Source organism: Athene noctua, chromosome 1 (assembly GCF_965140245.1).
Source record: "Athene noctua chromosome 1, bAthNoc1.hap1.1, whole genome shotgun sequence".
Lineage (NCBI taxonomy): Eukaryota > Metazoa > Chordata > Aves > Strigiformes > Strigidae > Athene > Athene noctua.
In genome coordinates, this window is record NC_134037.1 from 179,189,085 (window position 1) to 179,208,179 (window position 19,095).

Here is a 19,095-nt window from a genome sequence, read left to right on the forward strand (position 1 = left end):
GTTCCCATGCTATTTGGGTTACAGGTAATGCTGAGAGAGAGTATGAGGCTGTTCATGGGATGGGTTTGGGGTTTTTGTTGTTGTGGTGGTGGTTTTTGTTGGGTTTTTTTTTGTTTTAACAGGAAGTTTTTTGGAAGCATCCAAAGTAATAGGGTCTGCAAATAAGTCTTAGAAAGTGTGCCCTTTAGATGGAAAAGGGAAATAGCATGTGCTGCTTTTGGAAAAGAATCTTTATCACAAAGAACTTTTAACAAATGAAACATTTGGAGGGCTTTGCTGAAGCTTACATTTATTTCATAATTATTCATAATAGCTTTCTTTCACTAGTGGTGGGGTGAGTAGGATGATTTGACACATTGGTGTATTGTTTTTAACAGTGATTCCTTTTCCTTTGGGAATGTCCACAGTGGCATTTTTTCAGGCATGTGGTTGCTTGGCTCATATTCCTTGTCAGAGAGATTCAAGTCAGCTCCTGGCTGCTGGAGCAAAGGGTGCAAGTGAGGATCATTTGCTAATAAGCTCCACTGAGAGAGTGAAGCATATTAGCCTCATGAAAGAGTGAAAATCTGTCTTTGTATTTGGATGTAGCCTTCTGTGGGAAAGAATTTGTAAGGTTCTAGAGTGAAAGCACTACAGTTTCTGTTGTGTGTTGATGGCCTTGTTTTTGAAAGGGCATACATCCTGTCCTTCTTGGTGGGGAAGCTTTGAGTGCTAAGCAATGACTGTAATTAAAAGACCTGATCCCATGGTCAGTGAAGCCAAAATTTTAATTTTTTATCATGCTTTTGAAGAACTCTAGCTATTATATTGGTGGTTGCTGCAAAATGGCCCAGTCTGTAGCACCTCGCTTTGTTTTCTGTCTTCTGCCTTGCTGGTATCAATGAAGCAGATTTCCTTGTCTGAAGTGGTTGTTGTGGAAAACCACACAGGAAATGTTAGGTGAGACTTTTCTTCCTTTCTCTTTTCTCTACAGGCCGGAACAAGAACATGAAATTAAGTGGACGGCCACACCGACATATTGGAGTGTTAGGCACCTCCAAGCTGTACGTGATAAGAAATCAAATATTTGCTTTTACCCCTCAGGTGAGGATGTAAAGCTGGCAGGGAAGTCACTGCTTACTTAATGGCTAATGATTAGTGAAGCACTTAGCTTTTAGGTGCTGTCACTTTACTTTAGGTAGAGCAGGGCTGATAAAGCAGATGTGCTTTGCTTTGTGGGGTTTTTAAGAGCGTTGGATGATCAGCATGGTAGGAGTGCTGATAAATCTCTCTTCTGTCATACAGAGTCTGGCTGCTTTGGCTTCTGGCATAGGAGAACACAGCAAATCAATAGTACAAAGTTGTTAGTGATCTCTGCCCGAACCAACATTCTAGCTAATGAAATATGTTTCTCCAGAAGTAGTTCACTTAATATATCCTTCTACTCGTTGCTTTGATGAAAAATTTAGTTTCACAGAAATGTGCCAAGTACTGTAATCCCCAAGGGACTAAGATGTAATCTTTTCATTATATTGTTGAAAGGGTCAGTAGTGCTGAGAAAGGGATGTTCTGTCTTTGTTTTCTGTTTAGTGCCTTTTTCAATGTAGCTGGAAGTTTGGATCTTTCCAGAATTAATGGCTCTTATTTTTATACATTTAATGAAATACGACACATTCCTGTAGACTTATTCTAGCAGTTGGTACTAGAAGACCAAGGGGTCACCTGCTCTAAACATGTGCAACTGGAGCAGAATAAAGAATGTTCATACCCTCCTAAATAGATGTTTGATTAATGTAGTCTTAAATTCCAATGGAAGACATTCAGTGGACTCCACAGATGGTTTCTGCAGTGGTTCATAATGCCCAAACAACATCAGATTTATTGCAAAAAACGTGAATCCCTTCCTATTCTTCCCCATATCAATTGATCACAAGCAGCTTTGTAACAGATTATTTGTTGTGTTGTTCCCCACACTAGTTTTCACTTTCGCAGATTAGGGAAAACTTCAGAGTTGTGATTTTTTTTCAAAATATGTCTTTGTCCACATCTTACTTTGTAAGTAGGACCCAGTATTACAGCTGAAATTTTGCCATGTATCAAGTATGTATTAATATATTCCAAAAGGGCATTTATCTTTGCATTAGCAGCACACTGACAGTTCCTACTTATTCTGTGTTTGACTAAACCCTCCATAACATTTTCTGTTGTACTTTGTAGCCAGATATTTCCCCCTGCCTTTTTTTTGAGGGGGTGGAATTAATGTTTAATTTTGCCTTCCTAATGCTAGCAGTTAACTCATCTGTGTTGATCTTGACTAATGTCCACAAATTTTGTGGTTTTGTAGTTTGTATTTCATCCTGTTCACTAATGAGAACATTGATTAGGTGTGGGGCAAAGGCTGACTGCATTTAGGTAATCTCTTGTTCTAAAAAAAACGGTTAATTACCTTTTGAGAACAGTTTTTCAAGCAGTTCTGCTTCCTGAGATATTTTTTCTTCAACTCACTAGTGTGAAAATTTACAGAAGTTTAGAGATGTCAGCCATGTTCTGGCAGCTATTATCCAGTTGCTCCCAAAGAAAGAAATTGGACTCCTTTGCTGAGATTGGTTTTTGATATGACTGTTTGGCCATCTTGCTTTATGATTTTGTAATTATCTTGGCAGTCTCAAATTGGCTTTGTTTTTCCTGTGCTTTCAGGTACTGAAATTGGCTTGACAGATCTATGTTATCATGGCTCTTCCTTTTTAAAGACAGACAGTGTGTTTGCTTCTCTCTTGATTTCTCTAACTTGTTCTTCCTGAATTATCAAAACTAATTGTGGGTGGCTCAGGGACTGTTTTGGCTGGTTCTGTGAAGTAATTTCTTTGGACTTTGCCAGCTTGAATTTATGTGCTCTTCAACCTTTTCTTCCCATACTCAGACTGAACTCTTCTTGCTTTGTTAAAAAGTACTATTACAGGTCATAATTTGCTACTTTTCTTCTGTCAGTGAAAACCAGCATAGAATGCTTCAGCTTGCCTGTGTCCTCTCTTCCTACCTCCTTTCTTTCTTTATTAATAGATGTACAGTTTCTGTGTTTTCCTATTACTTCTGATGCCTTTACAGAATTTCTCCCTGACCCCTGTGTGTCTTACTAATTGATGTTTATTTTACAACCCAGCCTCCTTTTTCCACCCCTCCCCAAGGTTTAGGTGCTTCCTTAAGTTTTGCTGGGGCTGCTTTGACATACTTTCCATTGTTTGTCTGGATTTTTTGGTTTTCAGCTCCTGAAGTAGCCATAATAATCTATTACTGTGGTTCCTGGCTTTCCTCTGTAGTAGGAACAGCACACTTTACCATTGTACGTGTAATGAACCTTTTTTCCACAGTAACTGCCAGATTTTCTGTATTCTGCTTGACTTTCAGTTTGCCCCCAAGAGACATACAGTTATTAGTTCCCAGTCCCCAGCATGCCCTTGAGACTATTTATTGGTTTTGTTGCTATTTTTAGTTTTTTCTTCCACATTTAGTGTACTTCCATCTTCCAGATCATAGGTTACTGCAATTCAGCATTGGGAAGATTCTACTTCATGGGTGTGATTGTCTGCTTTTTTATTTGTATGGCTTCTTTATGGTCAGCCTACAAGTGTAAGAAAATGGACTCTGCACAAGGATGGGTTTCTTTTTCACAGTCGCAGGCCTTGTGTGGTTAATTCATGCAGTTTATGTTGTAGTCAAGAATAGCTCATACAGCTTTTGTGAATGATTTAAGGGAGGAGACGGAAAAAAATGAGGAGAGCACTGTCAGCTACTCATATGCCATATTTCTCTGTTCTCTAGTTTACTGACCAGCATCACTTCTATCTGGCTCTAGACAATCAGATGATTGTGGAGATGCTCAAGACAGAGCTGGCTTACCTCACTTCTTGTTGGAGGATGACAGGGAGACCAACCCTGACGTTTCCCATCACCCACACAATGCTTGGTAAACTTAATTTTCTCTGTTTCAAGCAGAGTAGATTACTGCAGAGGAGTAGGATGGAAGTTGGTTTGAGGGGAGAGAGGTGGCATGAGTTTTAACATCAGAAGTACAGTTTAACTTTACCAAGTATATGCTGAATTTAGATGATTTAATTTTGGTTTTACTCCCTCTTTATATCCTTTCATCTCCCCATCATCTCCACACTATTTCTGTGCAAAGAAATTTGATAGAAATGCCTTGGAACTTGTCTTGGGTGGGTTGTTTTTTGTTTGCTTGTTTGTTTGGGTTTTTTTCAATAAGTTAGTATTGATAACAGCTGTCTGTTCTATTTTAAATTTGTCTGATTTATTGGAGAGAACACTCAGTAATACAGTTTATTTGGAGATGATAGTTTAAGAATGTGTTGGTAAGCTTCAACTCTTCCATTATTCTTTTTTAGTTGATGATGGTACTGACATTCATCCAGCAGTTCTTGCCACCATAAGAAAATTAGAGGATGGTTATTTTGGAGGTGCAAGGTAATGTCAGAACCCTCAAATGGGTCTTTCCATGATTTTTCAATTAAATCCTTACAAGTTTCAGTTCTGAACTTGTGATAGTGTACAGACCTTGTGCTGGAACTCTGCAGAGAGACAAGTTTCGGCTTTAATTATTATGTGGCAATCAGGTGGTAGCTGGACCTCAGATACAGTTTGAAAGATCTATCCCCCAAGAGAAAAAAAATGTCAGACCTTTGGAAATACAAAAAACTTGGTCTTGGCTGGGCTTCTGTTTTTAAGAAGTAATTATCTTTCACAGTTATTGGACATGTTGTAAACATGAATTACATGTAGTATCTTGTAAGCTTATGTGTTTCATTCACCTACATATGAAAGCAATTTAGTATGATTCTACAGTATGTCCCTTGTCTCTTTCTGCTTGCCCACTCTCAATCAGTATCTTCCTCTGACAATCACATGTGCTTTCTGTTTTGTAGCAGCACTGCAGTTCTGTGAAAAGGTACTGTTCTTAATGGGAACTTCTCAGCCCCAGTTCTTCATGCATTATCCTTGGAGTTTACGTCTTTGTTCATATTCTCTTTTTATAAACATACAGCACCCTGCATAGTTAGGCTTTGAGTTAGGCATGTAGGTGCTACCGTAACACAGTTAAGTTCAATTAGTAGCTGGAGCAGTAAGTACTCAGCTGGATTGGCAACTATTGTTTTGTGTTTGTTTTTCTTGGTATCACTATCTGCTGCTTTGTGGTTATCAAAGGTGAATTTAACAGCAGGTCTCATAAATTTTGGAGGAGTTGTTGAAAGCTCAGTGAGCATTAATCAGTATGAAAGTAGTGGATGTAACGCTCTCTGACGTGTTCCTGTTTGCAGGGTGAAGATAGGCAAGCTATCAGAATTTCTTACCACCTCTTTTCATACGTACTTGAGCTTCCTGGATCCAGACTGTGACATAAAACTGTCTGATGACCCTAATGAAGGCTGTAATAGTCCTGACAGTGAATATGGAGGCTATCCAGCAGATTTCTGTGAAAGAGGTAGTGTTTTTTCACTTCAAATTTTTTCCCTGTCAGGTTCTATCAGCAGAGCCTGGGTTCACCTACAGTGCTGTCTATTTTGTGTGCAGTCGATAGTAGTTCAGGTTTCTCATGCATCAGTCTGAGGACAGTACCTGCATGACTTAATTTGGAGAAGGTATTTGTGCATATTCTTCCTATGTTCGTAGTATGCGTTGACCAGTAACTGCTACAGTAAAGCAGAGTCTGAATAGTCAGCAGATAGAGATTGTGTGGAAGAGGCTGGAGGGAGGAAGAGACTGTAAGGAGTTATAGACAAGAGCTTGTGTTGAAGAGCTGATAGAATCATAGAATCATTGAGGTTGGAAAAGACCTTTAAGATCATTGAGTCCAACCGTGATCTGTGGACTACCAGCAAGATAAAAACCCTTTCACTTCCTTTCAAAGGGAAAAACAACTTCTTAATGTAACGGTTTTCAAAGTGTCAAAAACTGATTAATTTTTTTTCTTTCCAATTTGTTCAGCTTAAAAATCTCTTGCTTATGATATTCTTCCATTTTTGTGTGTCCTTCTATATTAGCAAGAATAGAGTGGTATGTCTGAAAGAAGAAAGCGCTGATAAATTGTAATTTTACCTTTAATAAACCTTTTCTTTTACGTGTGTTACGCTAGAAAGCCAGGATGAGCTGGATCAGTATATAAATGACGTCCTGCAGAGTACAGCACTGAGGTCATACCTGCCTCCAACTTCAAAGACTGTGAATCAACCATCTGTGTTCAGTGCAAACCATTCCACAAAAGAGATACTGTCAATAATGGCCAAGACAAAGGGCTTGGAGGTTCCAGGTATTTTTCCGTGTTATTATTTAGTCATAGTAATAGAAAACCTGGTTTGGGTGCTACAAGGGGTAAGTTCAAGTATTTCAAAATTCTGCTGTCTAAAAAGAACTTGTGGCATGAGTATGTTGTGGTTATCAAGAAATAAGAATGAGTCTCAAGCTGTTACTGTCGTGTTCCCACAGTTTCCCATGTCTTGGTGTATACATAAATAACCTGCTATAAAATGTAATATTTAATCAAAGTTAATGTTATGGAAACGGCTACAGCTTCTCATTTGAGTAGAATTTTAGCACCTGAGTCAGTGAATTCTTTATTTTGTCTTTGTTTATACAAAATATTTCTTAGCTTAATAAAGTTGTGGTGGAATAAAATGTTTCAATACCAGAAAAGCATAAGTATGTACATATACTTTCTAAATTTGTAAGAACAAATGGAGTAGAGAGAGAGGACAGTATTCCTAATTATGCTACATTTCTAATAGACTGATTGGAGGATTTACACCAAAATAATGCTTTGACTGAATTTGTAAATAGATTCCAACATATGCATGTTTTATATGTAGGTATATAGTACTCAATGTCCTGGTTATGGGAATGCTTTCCTTAACTTCAGTGTAAATTAATAACTTCCAAAACTTTTTGTTAGTCTTTTCTCCCATCATCTGATCCTCTATTGAATTCAACATAAGAGGTTACGAGAGCATTAGCCTGCATTTACCATTATCATTTTAATTAGGATATCTTACCAGTTAGACCGTTTTATCCATATACTTCCTGTTAAAATGTTTGTAACAGTTAGCAGCGTCAGGTCATTGGGCTATAGGCTGAGGCATGGGCTGTCATGAGAGGTATCAGTTGAGCACGTAGCACCTGAACCTTTGGCATGGTGATTTCAGAAGCTCTTGGAGCAAGCATGCGCGGAGATAAGGTTCAGAATGTGAGCTTGTCTCTGAGTTCCACACACAGCATCTCAGAAGCGTTGCCTTTATATTTTGACTCTTGGAGGTATTTCTGTTGGTTTTGCCTCATGCAGTTGCTTCATGTAGGTGTTTCCAGTTTTCATGTTACTGAAACGGACTTTTTTTTTCTTTTTTTCTGGTTGCTTTGCTTTCAGCTGTGTCTATGTCCCTTCCCACTAAAGTTCTGAACACACACCGGAAGTCTCTGAATCTTGTTGATAATCCTCATTTCTTTGAGACAAAGGTAAGATGTGGGAATTTTTATGCTGTTTGTGGTTTTAGGATGCAATACTGTGGCCTTTCCTGTGTTTCCCAGGAAAACCCTATGCTAGTTGTTATTTTCCTTCACAGACAAGCCATGCTGTCTGAGACACTGGATAGCTACTCCCTTGTTTTGGAATTTATTTTTTGGCTGGGTGAAGGTTTTTTGCTTAAATAGACATTATCAAGTGGAAACTTTTTAACTGTGTGTGCAAAACAGAAAATAATATAGTAGGTGCTTATTTTTAGAGGCCAAAGGTGAAGTCATCATCTTTAATTCTAACTGGACACACAAAGAGAAGGATGGGATGTGCATGACCTTTAGAAGTGTTCTCCAAGAAATGCTACTTATAGTAATGTCTGGGCAGAAGGGGAGTGTGTGAAAGGACAGACATCCTTAAGGCACCAGCCAGATCCCACTACAAGGCATGAAGAAGGGGTTGTGCTGGGCACTTGCTTTGTCTTAGTATGTGTGACCAGCTGCTGAGAATGCTTACAGGAGGTTGTATCCAGCCTCCTGAAGGATTCTGCTCTGTTTGTGGAAATGATATTTTAGGACCATATAAATTTCTGAATAGCTTATTAAACAAAATTTCTCTTCATCCAAAAACTCACCACGGGATTGCATCATCTGATTAGTTAGTGTGTTAGTTTCATAAGCATGGAAAATTTATGATGGCAACAGCTGTATTCATAAAGCACCACATATATACAGGTTAGAGATGGAACTGAAAAAGGTCTAAATTATTTCAACTTAAAAAAAGGTAGTATTCCCCTTTTCTCTTTACAAGTAACAGCAGATGACAGGAAAAGCATAAAAAATACTTGTTTTGTCCTAAAAATGGCTTTGCTTGTTCATTGAACCAAAACTAGAGACAAAATTCCTTTCTGGGTGTTGTGTTTCCTGGGATTAGTCTCCTTTTCATGTCTGCAGTAGTCTGGCAAGAAATACGTGATGTGTCTGTATTTCAGGTGCAGAGGTATGTTGTAACTCTGTTGTATTAATGCGTAGTTATGGTTTGAATCATCTGCTGCTTTTTTCAAGATAATTTCTTTGAATCATCCATCTTTGTTATCAGGACCGTGAAAATGTTTTGCACTTACCTAAAGATGCACATGGTGATTTGGATTGCAGGAAGCTTGTTGAGCAGCTGAAGGAATGTCCAACGCTCCATGATCAAGCAGATATATTATATATCTTGCATATATTAAAGTGAGTTGTCTGAGTATAAACTTCATCACCTTTTAAGTTTTGTCACAGCTATCTGATTATTCTTGTGTAAAAGCTTTCCACTGTTCAGGGTTGTGTTTTGAGGGAAGAGATTAAAATATTTTATGTTTTAACAAGCGTATTTTCAGTTACCTTAAATACATAAATAATTTGGACACACAAAATAATTTGTGCAAATTTCAGAGTTGATTGGCACACAGTTGTGAATACATACAGGTTCCAAGGCTCAGAAGTGAAATGCACAAATCCATTCCATGAATGAGAACACACCTTGCAATATTTGTGGCATTCTATTAAATTCACAAAGATTTGGTGTGATTTTTATACACGAGAAGTGGAGGGAAACTTCATTTTGTCATTTTCTAACTAAAGGCAAAATGCAGTTTGAATGAGTAGTCAATATTTTTTCTCTAATCTCTCTGCATGTTTAAGTGAACCACTGGCTAAAACTTGGTGCTCTCAGAACTTTCTTGGAAACAGTCTAACCCCAGCAGCTGGGGCTGGTTAAACAGCTGCTATTTAAATAAGTTTGATGGGAACAAAATGCAAATACAAACCAATGAAATCAACTTCTGGAGTGCAATTACAGGTCTTTTTTCCCTGTGCAGGAGAATACTGCTAGAACCTGTCAGGAATTTAGCTTTGGGTGCAAAGACAAGCATTTGTTCATCGCCAGTAGACTTCCTTCTTGGTACAAAGATTGTATTTTAGTCTTTCTCCTGTGAGGACCGTTTTTTTTTTTTTTTATCTTGATTTCCCAAGTAAAATTTTTAGCAGCCTCTCTTCAAGAGCAAAGGAAATGCTGAAAAAATATAATTTTTTAGTTTAACTAAATGTAGCACCCTTAATTGCCTGTTCTGGACTTGTCTCACCATGGGAGTCATAGAGTCATAGAATCATTGAGGCTGGAAAAGACCTTTAAGATCATCAAGTCCAACCGTTAACCCAGCACTTCCAATTCTACCACTAAACCATGTCCCAAAGTGCCACGTCTCCATGTCTTTTAAATACGTCCAGGGATGGTGACTCCACCTTTTCCCTGGGCAGCCTTTTCCAATGCTTGACAACCCTTCTGGGGAAGAAATTTTTCCTAATATCCAATCTAAACCTCCTCTGGCACAACTTGAGGCCGTTTCTTCTTATTCTATCACTTGTTACTTGGGAGAAGAGACCGACAGCTACCTCTCTGCAACCTCTTTTCAGGTAGATGTAGAGAGCAATAAAGTCTCCCCTCAGCCTCCTCTTCTCCAAGCTAAACAACCCCAGTTCCCTCAGCCGCTCCTCACAGGACTTGTGCTCTAGACCCTCCATCAGCTTCATTGCCCTTCTTTGGACATGCTTCAGCACCTCAATTACTTTCTTGTAGTAAGGGGCCTAAAACTGAGCACGGTATTCTAGGTGGTGCCTCTCCAGTGCCAAGTACAGGGGTAAGATCACTTCCCTAGGCCCGCTGGCCACACTGTTTCTGATACAAGCCACGCTATTGACTTGTATCATTCTCTTTTGCGCAGACAGGTGGTCTTCTGCCGGACTCTGTCACTCCAGCAGGATATGAAAGGTCATTCTTAACGCTTCAAAACGTTATCAAAGAGAAGCGATAGCGCAGTGAATTTCAAAACCAGAGGAGGAACAGAAATCTCCTTTGCTTTTTCAGTAATGGCATAAGCAGCATGGAAGCTTAGTTAATAGCTAAGAAAGAAGCATGGCAAAAAACTTATGATGCCCCTGAGGCATCTGAAAAATGGGTGCAGTCTTCAGCAGTGCTGAAGACATTGCTGAATTCTGCTCTGAAAAGGCACCACATGGATCGTTCCTTCAGCAAAGTGTCTGTGTTCATGCTCAAAGTCTTGTTGCATATCCTTTGGATGGTTGCCTTGAAGTCACAGTCTTATGGCTGAGTGCTCAAGTTAATATGAAAGTTCCTGGTATCCAGAGGGTTTTGTCCACCTATAACCGATCACTGGTGAAGGCCAATGTCCCATGTACTACTAAATTCTGTTATCAAAATGGGCAATGTGATCAAAATCAGGCTACTTGTTGTGTGGTAAGGTTAAGCAGTGTAGCATTTTAACTGATAACAGTTACCTTTTGTGTCTTTTCTGGCAGGGGTGCTGACTGGGACACAGAGCTGGATGGACAGTACGGCGTCACTGTTCATTGCCTGCTCAATGAGCTCTACAGGAAGGCAGGCCTCAATCAAGAGTGGGGCTTAATCCGTTATATTTCTGGTATACTCAAAAAGAGAGTGGAAGTCCTGGCTGAGGTATGTAATATAAATAATGCTGGTTCAGTTTCCTGCCTGGAAACAGAGATAAAACTACCAGTTTGCTGGTGGGGCTTGTGCTTGCTCTTTTGGTCTTCACAACATACATAGTGCAGCATTTCTCAGTAAACATTAGTTACTTTTCTGATCTAAAAATCTTATTATGACATCTTTACCTTTCATCTGTACTGAGACCTGTGCTAATGTTGGCATGGCCTGAGAATGTCACACTGTAAATGATTGTGAAGGCTTTGTCTCATCTCTGTTAATTGGAGAAGCTTAATTGTGTGCTTTGAAGGCTGTAGTTGTCATTGGTTATTGTCTGTTGCTATTGTGATAGCATGAAGACTTTTGGTGCACCAGTCAAGGTGCTGGCAATGATTCAAAATCATGCACTGCCGATTTCCATCTGTCCTGGTTCAGATAGGATAGGGTTAAGTTTCCCCAACAGTGGGGAGGGAGCGCTAGCTGGGTTATTCAATACCATACTGACTTCAGGTCCGGGCGCCCAAGTGCGGGAAGAGCAGCGACAGCTTTTGTTTGTCCTCACTCCCCTTCGCTTCTCTATCCTTGTGGTATATCTTTGTATATTTCTTGTCTTGTTCATTGTTATTACTGTTTATTGTTATTGCTATTGTCGTTGTTTGGTTTATTATTTGTTACACTGTTGTATTAAATCTTTCCTTATCTCAACCCTGGGGTTTGTATCTCACCCCCTGCCCTGTCCAATCCGAGGGTTGGGGAGGGACAACGGCAACGTGGTCTCAGGTCCCGGCAGGGCCTAAGCCACCACACCGTCCCATTGGGCAGACAGTCTGCCATGTGCGTGGATGGTCAGAGGCATTAAAATATCTGGGACTATTACATGGTAAGGGGAAAGATCCACTGTAAGGGTACAGATTTGATTTTGAACTTTACAAAAATGTTTCCTCTCAAGTGCTCTAAATTATTTGTTTAATTTCCTAGTTTCGCTGCATATTTCTGAAGAGCTCTTTGTCTAATTCATGGCCATTTTCAAAGCTTTGACTGTCACACCTAGGATGCCCCGTTTTAGTGACAGTCATATCTGCGGGGAGCAATTTGTGATAATCACCCTGCATGGTACTTCATTAAGTGCATAACCTCTCCATCCTCAACACATGATGGACGAGCAGTACAGGCATGCTCACAGAAAGCCGCCTATGTTAAATTGAGAAGACACTGACAAAGAATTGGGGAGGAAGAGAGTTTTGTTCCATGTTAAGGGAGGGAAAACAGACTCTTTGAAATCAGAGGAACATTGTTCTGAAGTCTCTCATTCAGGATGCTAAAACATGTAAAGTGAACACCCACTTTTAAAGGAGGTTGATCTAAAAGAGTAAACAGTATGGTACTGGGGGAAGCACCTACTTCAGAATGCATCAGGGTGCCTAATTCAGGAATGTGATGCAATATGTTCGGTTTTTGTTTGTTTTAAGAGATATATTATGCAGGCTTGTTTTTTTAGCTAATACTGCCAAGTTTTTCATTGATTAAAAATGCTTTTTGCCTTAAATAAAAACCAAACATTTATCTTATGATAAAGGATAAAGTCCTTTATTGATCTGCCAGCCCTACTGGAGTCACTAATCATTATGCTGCTGATTTCACTGAGCGGGAAGCAGGCTTTCAGCCTGGGCAGACTTTCGTGGCTCTGTTGACCTTAGGGGACCTTTGGCAACTAACCAGCAGCATTCTGCTGGATCTGCATGTCTAGTAATTAATAGAAATGCACTTAAAAATTGCTAAGGAAATGCTTCATTTTGGGGACTTTAAAAGCTGTATCACTTCCACATGACTCAGAGAAAGGTCTCTTGCTTTCTGTTGCATTGTGATAGGCATGCACAGACCTCCTGTCGCACCACAAGCAACTGACAGTGGGCCTGCCACCAGAACCCCGTGAGAAAATCATTACCACGTAAGTTGGAGCTCTGCTTCAGTTACAGAAGCAGCCTGCCCTTCACCTTCCTGCCAGTACTGTTCTGATGCTGTTGTCTTGTTTTAAAACTTACTTCTCACCTTCAGAAGGAATTGCAGCCACCCAGGCAGAAACGTAGGCACCTTTGCGGTGCAAAGATGTTTCTGGGTGACTTTATTCCAGTGCTTGTTCAAGAGGTTAATAGCAGGCGCCTGAGTCACTGCTCACCGTGGTTTGCCTTCTTGCAGCCCACTGCCACCTGAGGAGCTCATAGATCTTATTTACGAAGCCAGCGGCCAAGACATCAGTATTGCGGTCCTGACACAGGTATGCAGCACAGCTACAAAGGATTCTTTCAGCAGCACCCAGTGTGGTGCCAGTGCTTGCTCTGTGGCTGCGAAAGCCAAGAAGACCCGTTCTGAATGGGTGCCCTTATGGATTTGTCCTTACAGGAAATAATTATGTACTTGGCGATGTACGTCCGGTCACAGCCTAGTCTTTTTGTGGAGATGCTCAGGCTCCGCATTGGTCTGATAATTCAGGTGATGGCCACAGAGCTGGCTCGAAGTCTGAAATGCTCAGGTAAGAGCAGTTTTATCATAAGGGTACTTAAGGCATGATTTCTGCTTCACCTCACTGGTTGATTTTTCATTTATATGTGTTAAATCCTTTTATTAACTTTGTTCAGCATGCACAGTTACAAACTTTGAAAATAACTTCTCTCTTTGACTTAATGAAAGATTCCTGTCCCCCCATCGCCTGGTTATTCAAACTTAAGGGGATATTAAATACTTAAGTCCCATGACTTGCAGTAAACATTTGAGGTCCAGGTCATCAAATTGCACATGTGCGTGTATTTAGGGACACAGTGCCACTAATGTCAGTGAGAATTAGGGCCCTGCATATTCTCTGAATATTTGAGCCTTAATTCATAGTTGTGGTAGTTTTTATTCAAAGTAACTTCTGATCTTCTTCCTTTTATGTGTGAGCCTTCTCTCCTTGAATATGCTTCGTTGAAACATACTTGCTGTTTAGATTTCAGCTAGTGATATGTTATTTTGCCAGGAAGTCAGTAAAAAAAAATTTTTTACAGACCACGAAGATGTTGCATATGCTCCACAAAAACTCAAGAAGTAAGTAACAAACAAGTGATTGCACAGGAGAAATATTATAAAACTCTTTTTGGAAGAGAAAAGTGAAATAGAGAAATCGTGACTGAGGAGAGATCAGAAAAATTGCTGAAGAATTTTCCCCATTGGAAGAAGCAGTCATGAAAAGTAACCAAGTTAATGCCACAAATATATAGTCAAATGCTGACACTTAAGAGCATGATCTGGGCCATATTTTTGTGGCACAGCCTTGCTGCCATTTCTAACACAAGCACATCCTAAAGGGCAGTAACTTTGTGGAAGGATATTTTCTGGTCACCGCAATTTTCTCCCTTGTGGAATGAAGAGGGGGTGTGGTCCCTGGTAGTTGGTTAGATGGAGCCCACTTAGGACGCTGCTGCTCTCTGACTTGAGTGGCTGGCTGTCACCGGCGGGTAGTAGGTTTCTCCCTTAGACGTTGACAAAAAAGGAGACAAGTAATTTCCTGGAATAATTCTGTTTCTGTATGAAGAGTGTCCAGAAAGCCCTGTTTCCCCCAAACGTGTAGCTGAATAGCAGGAGCTGCTCTGTTCACAGGGCAAAGCCTGTCTTTCCTGGAGTCCCTTTTGTTATTCCTAACTGCTTTGTACACTGCCCTCAGCTTCCTTGCTGACTTCCCATGTTCTGTGGGAGATTTGTCTGTCCACGCGTGTGTGCTCATGTGTATGTATGTGCTTCTTCTATCTCTCACTTACAATCACGATCCTTTAATCAAATAAAACACAAGCCTTCCACACGCATGCATTTTTTATAGAATAACTCTGGTAGCGTAATTTAGATCTACATGTCATCTGCTGTTGGGAGCTGGCTGTAATGCCTTTCCAGGTGATCTTGCTCTGCAACAAAGCAACTCCTTTCTCACCTTTCTCACCATCAGCTTCAGTGAGAAATTTCACACACGCTGCAACATAATATTTGCTAATGCAAATAGTGTTATTTCCATGCAGTGTTTGTTGTTTAGTCCTGAAATGTATTTTCTTTGAAATGTGAGTCTATGTATTCATTTTTTTAAAGGAAGCGTTAGCCACAAAGGTAAATGTGATGGAACTTCATTCACCAGCAATTTACTTAGGAAAACAAGCTATAAAGCCACCTATAGTGATGTTTGTCTTTTTTTTTTTTTTTTTTTTTTGACTAGGTGAAGAAGCTTCAGAGAGTTTGATGAATCTAAGCCCCTTTGATATGAAAAATCTCCTACACCATATTCTCAGTGGAAAAGAGTTTGGAGTGGAAAGAAGCTGTAAGTTGTCCACCTGGGTACTTGTATATGTTAAGTGAGAACTATAAGTGTTGTATATTGTTGTATAAGTAGGAATCTACCCTCTTAGCATGTAAAATAGAGGTATAGGTGATGTATTAATCATGGGTGGCCAGTGCATGTTTATGTCTGCTGTGGAATAAACCAAAAAAGTACAGTGGAAGCTGTCCTGCACTGAAATAAGATTGTATCAAGTTTTCAGTTATATGAAGGGAAACTTTTAAAATGAAAAAATTTTATGTGACCAGAATAAAACCCATAAAAAGGTCATATCTAGCCTGACTTCAAGGAGCATGTCTGTGCTGCCCAGGTATTCCCAACGGGCATGTCAACTGTCTGCTGGGTTCATTAGGCACCCACAGACTCATTGCAACTCTGACATCTTTTAGAGCTACAATTGCTCAGTGTCTTGGAAAATCAAGCCCTGATGTCCGAGTATGGATCTAGGCCCCTTGATGTCAGGTTTGAACTACTGATGTGATTTGAAAGGATGCTGTCACCCAGAGCATTGTACATTTCCGAAAGGATGTGTTTAACTTCTAGATATAATTTAATCTATTTTTCTACCCCTAGAATTTTAAAAATGTCCATTTGCTTCTTCTAGTGAGACCTGTAGATTCCTCTTCATCTAGCCCTGCGATTTCTATTCATGAAATGGGGCATTCTGGAGCAACCAAAACAGAAAGAAGTGGTATTACTAAACTGAAGAGTGAGATGAAGCAGGTGAGGGTTTTCTGCCAATGCTCATCAGAAAATGTAGCTGTTCTGGAACTGTGGTTTTATTCTTGGTAAATGACAAAAGTTTCCAAAGATCCTTTGTTTTAAAGCTGATCACCAAATAGGCAATAAGGGGATGTTTCCTCCAAAAATGCTTCCTTTTTTATTCATGTTTCACATGCTAGATACAGGAGAACTTGAACAAACTCTTAATGCATTCATGGAATCAACTTTAAAACAGCTCTTTTATCATCTTTAGCTAAGGGAAAGTCACATGTACAAAGTGAAGCTTTCATGCAAACAGTGTTCATTCTTGTACTCTGCCCAAGTTGCTAAAGTGGTCCACATGCCTTTTGGAAAAGATACCCTTGGGAAAGAAATGGTTTGTTTTCTTCCTGTTTTGTTTCTTCAGGAATGGAGGATGATTATTGCTAAAAAAAAAATAAATTAGGTTCAGTAGTTTAATTTACACAGCAGCTGAGTATATGGAGAGATATCACAGAAAACACAAGCAGAATATTCTGAATGAATGTAACTGATGGTTTTGTAATGAGTGTTTTTGATTTCTCTGTTTTGTGTTTCTATTAGTAGTTTTCTTTTGCTCTAGATAAATAGGAAGGTAGTGGTCTAATAAAATACATTTAAAAGAATGGTCCTGTATTTTTCAGCCTGGGTTGTTCAGCCTGGAGAAGAGAAGGCTCTGGGGAGACTTTATTGCAGCCTTTCAATATATAAAGATGAAGAGATGCTTTTTATCAGGCCCTGTAGTGGCAGGACAAGGGGCAATGGTTTTAAACTGAAAGCCAGTAAGTTTAGATACAAGGAAGAAATTTATTGTGAAGTTGGTGAGACTCGAACAGAGAAGTTGGGGTGGTGAGAACTTCTGCCCAGAGAAGCTGTGGCTGCCCCCTCCCTGGAAGTGTTCAAGGCCGAGTTGGACAGGGCTTTGAGCAACCTGGCCTAGTGGAAGGTGCCTATGGCATGGACTACATGATCTTTAAAGGTCCCTTCCAACACAAAGGGCCCTATATTTGAAACCTATTTTTAAAATCTTAATGAGCAAGCCTGTTTCCTCTAATCTGAGACCATTTCTCTAAGTTTCTAAGGAAGTATTTGGCTTTTTCCTTTGATTGTATGAAACAGAGTTGCTCAATAAGCCTTCAGAAATGCGTGGCTTTTCTGCATGGTTTTGACATGGAATGTTTGATGGTGACTGCAAAGATCACCTAATGATTCTTCATAGGACACGATCAGGCAGGGAAGCAAAAGCACCTGTGAAATGGCCTGTTTCATGAGACCTGGTTGCCGTGTTGGCGCCGTGCTGCTACCTGAGCATCGTCGTGGCCGAGGCTCATGGTATGGCTGTGGCTGTGAAGGTGCTGCTAACTGCTGTCCAGGGGCTCTGAAGTGACTTTGGGGGTTCAGTCTGAGCAGGGCTCACAGTCATATAGTGTCTGACTTCAGGGCCTTGCCAGGAAGGAAGAGGGACTAGGCACCAGGTGGCAGCATTATTTTGGTTTAAATACAGAGGTGAGCCTGAGCTGAAGCACTTGGACGTTTTTTGAGGTTGGAAATGTAGTTCCTGAGTTGCTTTTGCATTAGATGGAAGCTTGGTATTTCACACAGAGGAGGAGTTGGCTGGTTTATTTTTGTTCCACCCACCTTGCCATTCATACTGCTTCCTGCCACATCTCACTGCATTCTCTGAATAATTCACTAGATACTAATTTAATGTCATTTTGCCGGGGAGGGGGGGGAAATCAGCTTTGTGTTACAAGGAACACTTCAAGTACTTGTAATAACATCTCTTTGCACAAGAGCTCAGCTGTTGAGCAACTGCAGCCCTGTCCTTTGCTGCTGTTGTTTCTTGAATCTGAACATCAAGCCTTTGCCTGTATCTGAACTGTTGACATTTAATTAGGAGGCCTGGCTTGGAGTGGACAGTTACAGAAAATCATTGGGAGGTCTGAGATGCTGCATCCACATTTCAGCAAAAGTTTTGCCTTGCAGCTGTTTTTTCAGCGCTGCCCAGCAGCAAGATGACCTTCTCATGCAGAGAAGCTGCTGGGCGAATGGAGAATGGAAATGGAGAGCCTGGGTTTTTTTCCCAGCCCTGAGTCACAGGAAAGCTTTTGCATGGATCTTAAACTGTGAGGGTTTGCGCTGGCCATGCTTGGAGCTCAGTGGATGGTGTGGGCAGCTTGTGGCTGCCAAATAGGCTCCTGGCCCAGCAGGGTCTGCCTCATGGTGACCCTGGGAATTGGCAGCAGCTGCCCTGAGGTCAGCTGAAGTGCAGTGCTGGAAGAGGCCTGGGGCTGTTGCAGCTTTCCCCAAGTACCCGATCTCATTCCATATTTCTTGTCTTTGCAGGGATGGGTTACTGAACCTTGTTTATGTTCTGTTCTGTCATGGCTGTCTGTCTGATGTGTTGGTGTCTGTTTTTGTTTTGTAGCTCTTTCATGAGGGTCACTCCATGTCCAGCAGCATGTTTTCTTCCATGGTAAAACACCGTTTGCAGCTCTGCACCTGCTCCTCACTCTGTGTGTTTGTGTGCAAGGGTCTTAGCTCTAGACACCTCCTGTGACTTCCTCTGCGTAAAAACTTGTTTTCAAACCCTACCTCTTTGTCTTGTTCATCTTCATTGGGAACCAATTCTCATTAGTAACCTTTTCATAGAAGTTGAGTATTGCATTTAGATCCACTTGTGAAGCTTAAGCAGTTGGAGCAGATAAAGTACTATGGCAGATTTAGGTACTTGATGGTGGATTATGTTCCAGGTGTCATCAGTATTTAAAAGTCATGTAGCATTGATAAATGCTGGCAGTCCCTGGATGGTAATGAACCCAGAATAGCTTCAGGTTGCTGAGACAGGGGGTTTATGGGCACGGGTATTTCCTCAGGCAGTTGTCATCTTTCAAGGCAGAGAACTGTAGTTCTTAGGTTCTCACTGTTAAGAAGGAAGGTAATTGTTTAAATATTTTTCCAACAGAAACCTCAACAATTAAAGTAAGTCTGAGGCTCCAAATCTGTC

The 19,095-nt window shown here is 40.4% G+C and overlaps 1 protein-coding gene across 4 annotated transcripts in view; it reads left to right on the plus strand.

The window, feature by feature from the left end:
- Positions 1-19,095, plus strand: part of PHKA2 (phosphorylase kinase regulatory subunit alpha 2) — a 49,034-nt gene that overhangs the window by 19,999 nt on the left and 9,940 nt on the right. For 2 of the 4 annotated variants that reach the window (XM_074906504.1, XM_074906513.1), the window contains 13 exons: positions 974-1,083; positions 3,799-3,943; positions 4,380-4,458; positions 5,310-5,473; positions 6,125-6,298; positions 7,406-7,494; positions 8,591-8,724; positions 10,849-11,005; positions 12,862-12,941; positions 13,190-13,268; positions 13,394-13,523; positions 15,228-15,329; positions 15,952-16,070. In XM_074906504.1, coding sequence (XP_074762605.1) covers positions 974-1,083; positions 3,799-3,943; positions 4,380-4,458; positions 5,310-5,473; positions 6,125-6,298; positions 7,406-7,494; positions 8,591-8,724; positions 10,849-11,005; positions 12,862-12,941; positions 13,190-13,268; positions 13,394-13,523; positions 15,228-15,329; positions 15,952-16,070 — 1,562 coding nt within the window. Of the gene's footprint in view, positions 1-973; positions 1,084-3,798; positions 3,944-4,379; positions 4,459-5,309; positions 5,474-6,124; positions 6,299-7,405; positions 7,495-8,590; positions 8,725-10,848; positions 11,006-12,861; positions 12,942-13,189; positions 13,269-13,393; positions 13,524-15,227; positions 15,330-15,951; positions 16,104-18,516; positions 18,565-19,095 lie in introns of all 4 variants that reach the window. The other 2 variants (XM_074906483.1, XM_074906492.1) reach the window with 2 other exon arrangements.